Source organism: Procambarus clarkii, chromosome 57 (assembly GCF_040958095.1).
Source record: "Procambarus clarkii isolate CNS0578487 chromosome 57, FALCON_Pclarkii_2.0, whole genome shotgun sequence".
NCBI classification, from domain to species: Eukaryota; Metazoa; Arthropoda; class Malacostraca; order Decapoda; family Cambaridae; genus Procambarus; species Procambarus clarkii.
This window is the reverse complement of record NC_091206.1, coordinates 18,162,892-18,173,046: the sequence shown is the minus strand read 5'-3', so window position 1 is coordinate 18,173,046 and position 10,155 is coordinate 18,162,892. Positions and strand designations below refer to the sequence as shown.

At 44.3% G+C, this 10,155-nt stretch overlaps 2 protein-coding genes across 2 annotated transcripts in view; both read left to right on the top strand.

Annotated features, from left to right (window-relative positions):
• The first annotated feature begins 446 nt into the window (after nt 1–446).
• Nucleotides 447–2,242, top strand: LOC123750570 (uncharacterized). The gene is made up of 2 exons (XM_045732674.2): nt 447–544; nt 1,558–2,242. The coding sequence occupies exons 1-2, from the start codon at nt 447–449 to the stop codon at nt 2,240–2,242; spliced, it is 783 nt and encodes a 260-aa protein (XP_045588630.2).
• A 3,037-nt stretch (nt 2,243–5,279) lies between these two features.
• LOC138353365 (uncharacterized) overlaps nt 5,280–10,155 on the top strand; it is a 57,544-nt gene continuing 52,668 nt past the window's right edge. The window contains exon 1 of the mRNA XM_069306365.1: nt 5,280–5,401. Within this exon, the coding sequence (XP_069162466.1) occupies nt 5,280–5,401 (122 nt within the window). The remainder of the gene's footprint in view (nt 5,402–10,155) is intronic.

Genomic DNA, 10,155 nt, shown 5'->3' with positions numbered 1-10,155 from the left:
AATTATTGTGTTACATATATATATATATATATATATATATATATATATATATATATATATATATATATATATATATATATATATATATATATATATTCTGGAAATCCTACATGTCATTTTAAATCTCAATTAACTTTAGTTGCAAATGTTTTCGGTGAGCTCAAATACATCAGTGGTATTACATCTATATTACTGCAATATATTGAATTATACAACGTAATATTAGACAGCATCCTCCTCTCTACACAATTAATACACTTTTCCTCTCCTGGTGTCGCTCCACACACACACACACAAAGGTATTTCCTCCCCCATCCCTGACATGCACGTCCCACTCTCCAGGGGTAAAGAAACTATGACCTGAAGTATAGTATATTCTATACGTGCTCGTCAAGGAACATAACTGTCGATATTGAGATGTTTGGGAACGCCTGAGGCCGGACACAATGTCCAATACATCAGTTCCAATGATGGACATCGTGTGTAGTGGACATGTGACTCCTGTTGTCCATCGGGGCACTCAGCTCGGTACATCAGCTAGTGTGTAAGTATGAATATACATTATTTACATTTAGGTTCTTAAATTATGTAATCTACAAGTCCCCTTATACAGAAGCCTCAGCAGACGAGAGGCTTATTGATATCAATTACATCGTTCAGTACAGCAACTGAAGCACCAAATTAGAGAAGGTATCTCTCCGGGGCCTCAGCAACAACACAGGAACACCTCTGCATGCCTGATGGGTCCTCAGTCTGACACATGAAGAGATAGCAAGATTGCACGCATGCATGGCTGCTGATATGCAAACTCAACCTTATTTAAAAATACGAGTTGCAACGTTCTCGTAGCGCATAACTTGCCATGCTAGAATCTTTAAGCGAGAAGAAAATCAATGCGTGCGCATGATGTGCGCAGTGTGTACTCACCTATTTGCGCCTCCAGGATCAAATTCTAGCTCTTGGACCCCGAATGTCTATCCTGCGGTTGTCTAATGCAATGATTACTGATCGATTTCCCTATCATACTTGTGTGTATTTTACTATTTGTATTTAATATTTGTCCCTCCAGAATCGAGATATTAGCTCTTGGACCCAGCCTTTCTAACCAATCTATTTTTCCTCTATTATGTCTACTAAATATATTTTTTTCTAACACACACACACACACACACACACACACACACACACACACACACACACACACACACACACACACACACACACACACACACACACACACACACACACACACACACACACACACACACACACACACACACACACACACACACGCACACACACACAGGAAGCAGCCCGTATCAGCTGTCTAACTCCTAGGTACCTATTTACCGCCGGCGCCGGGTATCGAACCCCGGTCTCTAGGTCCACAAATCTTGAGAGCTGTCCACACCAGCACCCTGTGCGCGTCCGTGGTTGTAGTTGTAATTTCACAGAGATGTGTGTAAACACGAACGTACAATCAGTAAATAATCTCAACACAGGTGAGTCTCCCGCATTGGAGAGAACGATGACCTGATCCTCCCTCACGCCCCCCAGGCTCTTCCTCACGCCCCCCAGGCTCTTCCTCACGCCCCCCAGGCTCTTCCTCACGCCCCCAGGCTCTTCCTCACGCCCCCAGGCTCTTCCTCACGCCCCCAGGCTCTTCCTCACGCCCCCAGGCTCTTCCTCACGCTCCCCAGGCTCTTCCTCACGCCCCCAGGCTCTTCCTCACGCCCCCAGGCTCTTCCTCACGCCCCCCAGGATCTTCCTCACGCCCCCAGGCTCTTCCTCACGCCCCCCAGGCTCTTCCTCACGCCCCCAGGCTCTTCCTCAAGCCCCCCAGGCTCTTCCTCACGCCCCCCAGGCTCTTCCTCACGCCCCCCAGGCTCTTCCTCACGCCCCCCAGGCTCTTCCTCACGCCCCCCAGGCTCTTCCTCACGCCCCCAGGCTCTTCCTCACGCCCCCAGGCTCTTCCTCACGCCCCCAGGCTCTTCCTCACGCCCCCAGGCTCTTCCTCACGCTCCCCAGGCTCTTCCTCACGCCCCCAGGCTCTTCCTCACGCCCCCAGGCTCTTCCTCACGCCCCCCAGGATCTTCCTCACGCCCCCAGGCTCTTCCTCACGCCCCCCAGGCTCTTCCTCACGCCCCCAGGCTCTTCCTCAAGCCCCCCAGGCTCTTCCTCACGCCCCCCAGGCTTTTCCTCACGCCCCCCAGGCTCTTCCTCACCTTCCACCATTCCCTAACCACTCGAGACTGTTGGAGACACAGCATCCCACCTTATAACGTGGTTATAAAACTGTGATATATATATTGACTGGCTTTCTGCCCCAGTAATACGAATTATTATTAATTTTCTCCAATTAAAATTTTTACACCAGATACACCTGAGAATTCGAAAAAAATCAGGTAAATGAAAATATTAGAGAACAGGAAATAAGAATGCTAGAGGCGGGCCATTAAGAACTATAGAGACTTTACTTCCCTCAAGTCATTGGTAGATAGGCAATGTTAGGTAAGCCCGTTTTGGAGTTGAATGCAGGTGAGGAGAAAATTATCCTAATGCGTTTATTCCTCTCCTATCCCGACTCTCTATCCCTCCCCCCCGCTATCCTCGACCACAACCCCCTCCCCATCAACCCTCTCGCCCTCTTTCTGCTACTTATCAAACCCCCCCCCCCTCCGTCCACCTCCATCCCACATCTTCATCCTCCCCCCCTGTATATATGATGGTTCTGCACGCATGCACATTCATACACGGTCACGTGCACACACACACACATATGACCATGTGCACGGTCGGCCATGTGCACGCAAGGCCATGTACACGAGCAGCAATGTACACATTAAAAAATTCCTTACTGTTTTCACCAACGACTTCTGTGCCCATCATTAATTATCTCAAATCCGAACAAATACTTTGTATTTGTCTCTGTCGTGTTGGTTGGTCATTTATGCCCAGTACTGTGCCCCCTCTCTGTCGTGTTGGGTGGTCATTTGTGCCCAGTACTGTGCCCCCTCTCTGTCGTGTTGGGTGGTCATTTGTGCCCAGTACTGTGCCCCCTCTCTGTCGTGTTGGTTGGTCATTTATGCCCAGTACTGTGCCCCCTTTCTGTCGTGTTGGGTGGTCATTTATGCCCAGTACTGTGCCCCCTCTCTGTCGTGTTGGGTGGTCATTTATGCCCAGTACTGTGCCCCCTCTCTGTCGTGTTGGTTGGTCATTTATACCCAGTACTGTGCCCCCTCTCTGTCGTGTTGGGTGGTCATTTATGCCCAGTACTGTGCCCCCTCTCTGTCGTGTTGGGTGGTCATTCATGCCCCGTACTGTGCCCCCTCTCTGTCGTGTTGGGTGGTCATTCCTGCCCGTCCTTGTCATCTTGTGACTGTTTATAATCAATGACATTAATAGACCATTATGATGATGGAAGTGATACTCGTATCTCTCAGTTAATTCTGACATACAAATGAGTTCCCAATATCCCTTAATTGTTAATTTATATGTTTGCACAAGTGGGAGCTGCAGTAAAAGAGCCAACCAAACCATAGAAGAAGTTGAAAGGACTCTTGACCTAAAGTAAAAAAAAAGTAGTAATTCAACTGTACTGGTGCGCCCCCCCCCCCCCCCCCCCGTTCCATCTGGACGACCGTATCCAGGCATGGCGACGTTATGTTCTGAAAGATATATCTACTTAGGAAACCGTTCAATACTGGGCGAAAAAAATCATTCCAGAATTAAGTCCAGACACTCCAAACCAAACTTGACACATCTTAACTCATCGAAACTTTTAAAATAGTGAACAGTTTCGAGGATTTTGATCCAGACCACTTCTCTGAATGTTCAAATGTTACCCATATATGGAACAAAGCTACATAGCTTAAGCTCCAACATTGAACAGGGAGAAGGAGATGCCTTTTCACTCATAGGATTACACACCTATGGAACCGCCTTCATGCTAAAGCCGTAATGCCCAACACATTGCTTCAGTTCAAAATCCAGCTGGATAAAATTATCAGGAAAAAATAGGCTGACCTTTGACAAGCCGCCAGGTTCCTATCGCCGTCGAGAGTTGGTGGTTCTCAGGGTAAATTCAGATAAATTTACGCCACCAAATACCGCACCATTTACAATCACATTATTATCAACCCCACTACCACCATCTGCACTACCACCATATTATACAGCTTCCACCACCATCATCAATACCACTACCACTATCGACAAGTATATTATCCCCACTATCATCTACTCAACCACGACCACTACCAACTACACTACAATATTCACTACCACACCCGTCAACTACATCACTGCCAATAACAAAACCACTATCTACACTACTACCAACAACGACATTTCCACCACCAACAACTACTTTGCCACCACCACCACCACCACCATCAGGTACACCACTAATTATAAACCACCACTTATTAATTCACCACGAAGCAACAACAACCCTACCACCACCATCACTAACTAGACCACTAACATCACCAGCAACGAAACTAACAACACCCAATACACCACTACCACCACCACCACAGACTACATTACTATAATCACCACCAACTACACCCCCACCCCCAGCCCCACCACCAAGCCACCACCATCTGCTGCCCAACTGGCTCTGTAATCTATGGTCGAGTTATAATTGTGAATAATCACCATAATTACATACAGACTCCACCCTAATCCTTACCTGTTGGACATCTATCATCCTTAAAGCATTGAAATTAAGGGTCCGCGTTCAAATATTCTACGGATAAGTGGGCCCCTTCGCCTGGCCCATATTATCTAGGTCCGGACGCAAATGGATGCAAAGGGGCCCCTCCTTCCCTTCCATACTTCAGGGCCCCTTAGACATTATTAATTTGGAAGACGCCATAGCAAGATGACATTGGTTGCCATCATTAGCGAGACACGTAAAGATGACCTAAAGGAGAGGCTTGGGGTCACCGTCAGCTTCCCAACGACGGCCTGGTTGGGACCCTCCGTAACAACCCATAATGCCCATGGCAAGAATGCTTGACCCATCTTTAAGCTCCCATAGTCCCCAAAATCAAGGCTGCTTAGTTAATCTTCAGTTTCCATAATGCCTCGTGGCAAGAACTTATGATCTGCCTCCACCTCCCACTGCTCCCATGGCAAGGTTAAATGACCTCACCTCCACCTCCCACTACGCCCATGGCAAGGTTAAATGACCCCACCTCCACCTCCCACTGCTCCCATGGCAAGGTTAAATGACCCACCTTCACCTCCCACTACGCCTATGGCAAGGTTAAATGACCCCACCTCCACCTCCCACTGCTCCCATGGCAAGGTTAAATGACCCACCTCCACCTCCCACTACGTCCATGGCAAGGTTAAATGACCCACCTCCAACTCCCACTGCGCCCATGGCAAGGTTAAAGGACCCCACCTCCACCTCCCACTGCTCCCATGGCAAACCTGTATGAATTAGGCTAATAACTGTCCTCGTTTTCCTGTTCTACATTCAGAACTTTTCACTAATATATTCTTTACCAATGTTCCTAATTATCTTATATGACGCGATCATATCTCCTCTCTGTTTTATCTTATCTAATGAGGCAAGATCCAGCTACCTCAGCCTTTCTTCGTACTCCATATATCTCAGCATTCGCAGGTTATTTTTTTTAGATGGAAGCTTCAAGCATAAGCGACGTATCCATGATCAACAAGGATGTTTGCCAGTGTTGCAAATACCGATGACTTGCTTATATGCTCACCAATTTATATTCACTTAGTTGTGCCTGCAGGATTGAGCTGAGCTCTGGCATTCTGTCTTCTAATCCACCCGTTTTCTATTGCAATGACTCCCGACTACATTCTTTGGATTAATCTTCTAACAATCCACTATATTTTCTCAATCTACATTTTATGTTTATATTACTACTACGAGTCCTACCAGAGAGAGAGAGAGAGAGAGAGAGAGAGAGAGACAGACAGACAAACAGACAGACAGACAGACAGACAGACAGACAGACAGACAGACAGACAGACAGACAGACAGACAGACAGACAGACAGACAGACAGACAGACAGACAGAGACAAAAAGAGGGGCAGACAAATAGACACAGACAGACAGAGATAGAGTGCGTTGAACAATAACATTTCCAAATATACCTAATAACACTGAACAAAATCAGCTGAACATCCATTTCTCAACTTTCATCTGGTATCTGATAACAGCGTCTAAGCCCATTTAATCCACCAAGAGCACTGTCGCAATCCGCGCCACGCTCCAGGTCCAAATATTTTCCCAAGACACAAACGGGAGGATCACTCTGATAACCTTCCTCTTGGGGGTCGTCAAGAGATTACAATACTGGTCATACAACATGATGTGGGTGAGGGGCTACTAGCTGAGGAAGTGAGGGGTGAGGAGCTACTAGCTGAAGAAGTGAGGGGTGAGGACCTACTAGCTGAGGAAGTGAGGGGTGAGGAGCTACTAGCTGAAGAAGTGAGGGGTGAGGAGCTGTTAGCCTGGAGTTAGAGACGCCAGACTAGGGGCGGTAACTCGTTAAGGGAAAATGCTTCAATCTCAAAAAAGGAACAATATTAAGAATGAATTTGGCCTACACACTAGGGGGGTGCAAGGGACTCCTAGCTAAGGGTGGGAGGGAGGGAGGTCACAGGCTACATGTCTGGACTACCAGCTGGGGGACAGAAAGTAGCCTTACCTACCTTCGGATAGGCTCTTGGGCTGAATACTAATCTACATTTTCCTTGAAAAGCTAACCCAACCTTAAAGTAGCTCCTTGAGAATGTTCTCAAAATTGTGCTCCTCAATCTCATTTATATATTGTATTTGCTTAATGCTCTTGTGCCTGAAAAAAAAGATTTAAACATTTTATACATTAAAAATTTTAATATTAAAGATTTGAACATCTTATACATTAAATATTTTATTATTAAAGATTTAAACATTTTAAATATTAAAGATTTATGTTAAAATTTAAGACATTTCTTAACATTAATATATATTACTGTAGATCACATTTTTAGACGCATCAGAATGTGTGGAATTGTAGTTGGATGTGGCAATTTGGATCGCCACATTCTTGAATATACATTTATATACATTTTCATGAATATTAATGTTTGTATATAAATAGCAGCTTTCTGTTATGGACCAATAGGAGCTGCCTCCTATACACCAATAGGATGGCTAATGTAGGGTGTATGGGGCCATTTGTTAGGGTATATGTAGGGATATGTTGGGATTATATGAAAGTATATGTGGAGGTATATGTGGGAGTATACGTTGGGGTATATATATGAAGCATATGGATGGTATACGAGGAGATATATGTAGAAGTACATGTAAGAGTATATATTAGGGTATATTGGGGTATATGTGGAGGCATATGTAGGAGTATAAGGTTGTAAATATATGAACAAATGAATATGTATATGAACAAAATAAAGTTGTTGATAATAACAAATATTATCACAACCTAATCAACAACATAACCATATCTTTTCAAAGCCTAATATATAATTTGTTATGCCATTATATATACGTAATTTTAGGCCTATGGGGAAGACATATAGGTACTATACTAGGCACAGGAAAGGTCAAATTGCTACCCGATGCTTTAGAACCATTACAAAATTATTTTTATTGTGTTATTATTTCTTTATTTTATTATTTTATTTATATTATCATTATTATTTAATTAATTTTTGTTTACTCAATTTTCTGCTTCTCATCTAACATTTTTCTTTAGCCTGTTAATTTACCCAGGGTTACCCAAGGATAAATAAAGCACTACTCATTCACAAAGAAATATGATATATGAAAATCCCTGACAATTTGGTCGAATGTAAGACGTCATATTATCTACGTTGAGAGGCCTGGCCGACCACTACTAACATAGCCCCCCCTTCTACAGACTACAGGGGGAGGGGGCGGCTATGTAGGGGCTATGTAGGGGGGGCTATGGGGGGGGCTAGCCCACCTCCCGACATAAATAAGGAGGACCCCCTACCTAAACACTCTCCAATATCTATGGGCCATAACTTCTGACTCCACCCACCTCTCTTTCTCTACTAATTCCTCCAGCGAGGAGTAGGCAAGGTCGCTTTCTTCTTAGTAAAGCTGGCGGCTTTCCGACTTACTGCAGGAGATGAGGCTTAGCACTGTCTCGGGCCCAGCGGTCTATGTTTTTATACTCGCAAATGCATGTGAGAGAAAGAAGGGCTTAGAGGATAAACACTAGGTGTACAATAAAGAAAGTAAAGAGGGAGCTGGAAGAAATGAAAGTAAAACAGATAATAAGAAAGAGATGAAGAAGATGTTAAAGAAAGCATGAGTAAGCGAAGCAAAAAAGAGAGAACAGTAAATGGCACTGAAATTATACTAATAAAAACAATAATAATAATAATAATGATAATAATAATAATCTATAACTATGAGGGAGTAAAGAACAAGAGGAAGGAATAAAGAGTAGAAAATTGAGAATAATTTATAGGAGAGAGTAAAGAAGAAATGAAGAAAGAAAAGCAATAAAAGTGGTGGAGACAACAGTGGGAACCGACATAGAAAACGGACAAACAAATAGTAATTGGAAACTTCCAATGAAATACCAACCACTTAACAAAAGTGAATGTGATTTTTTTTAAGGTAATTCAAACCTACTGTTAATATTAATGTTCACGACTGCCAATCTCTTGGTCTGCCTGTGTTTTCCTTCTTCTGAGTGCCCGTCTGACTGTCTGCCTGTCCACTTACAACTGTCTTTCTGACTGTCTATCCAGCTATTTGTGTCCTCCTGACTGTCTGTCCATCTATATCCGTATCTATTCTACTGATTGTCCATCTAAACCTGGGTCCGATTAATTTACCCATTCAGTGGGTGGTGGTGTAAAGGATTACAGAGGCACACAATCGGTTCAGGAACTGAACCCTCTAGTTCGTTTAGCTAAGCAAATAACGATTTTTTGACGCTAGTTACAAAATTATTAATTTTATATATATACATGTACACATTCTCATATGTTTGACTGGTTATCTAGTCAGAGGGATCCTCAACAGTGTGTGTGAGGATCTGTAGGTCTGTCTCTTGGTGTTTTGCCTGGTTCTATTTCTCAGTCATTATCGGTGCCTATTTGAGGATATCTACCCGTATCGCCGCGTTTTTTTTCTTTCTTTGACTCTATGTGTACATATGTTTGTACATCTGTCTCTCTCTCTCTCTCTCTCTCTCTCTCTCTCTCTCTCTCTCTCTCTCTCTCTCTCTCTCTCTCTCTCTCTCTCTCTCTCTCTCTCTCTCTCTCTCTCTCTCTCTCTCTCTCTCTCTCTCTCTCTCTCTCTCTCTCTCTCTCTCTCTCTCTCTCTCTCTCTCTCTCTCTCTCTCTCTCTCTCTCTCTCTCTCTCTTTATCTAAGTGCTTCCTCAAAAACTATACAAACAGAAAATGAGTATCACTTCCCCTTCTAAAGTAGCCATCAGCACAGAAAACGGGCTTTTACAGTAAATATCAACAATCAAGAAGACAGTACATAAATGCTACTTCATGTGTTTGAGGACTGAATAAAGGAGGTAAAAACTCACAATACAGCGAGGTGGCGTCACACAGTGGGTTTAAACACTTTACATCTCTGGTCGTTATAACATTCGTGTTGAACAGGTTGCATTCGGTTTTAACTGACCTATCATGTACCCCACACCCATCCAGTGGTTGGGTGTGGGGGGGGGGGAAGGTACGTTACAGTGACTTGGACTGGTCGTTACAGTGCCTAGGACTCGTCATTACAGTGATTTGGACTGGTCGTTACAGTGACTAGGACTGGTCGTTACAGTGACTAGGACTGGTAGTTATATAGTCTCGATTCTCACAGGTCGGTGTTTGATCCTTCATGGACCAAGTGGTTGGCCATCGTTGCTTCATCCCGTCCCCCATCCTCCATCCCAGCCCATGTCGCCTGCGTATCCCAGCCCCTGTCACCTGCGTATCCCAGCCCCTGTCACCTGCGTATCCCAGGCTGGCAAACAAAAGAACTCTTGACAGGTCTGTAATGCTGTAGACAACGTATTTGGCACCATTGGCATGGTATGCAGCTTTAGCAATGTATTCACATAAAGCAACAGCATGATACTACTACCTAGCACTAGCATAATACCACAAAACCGAA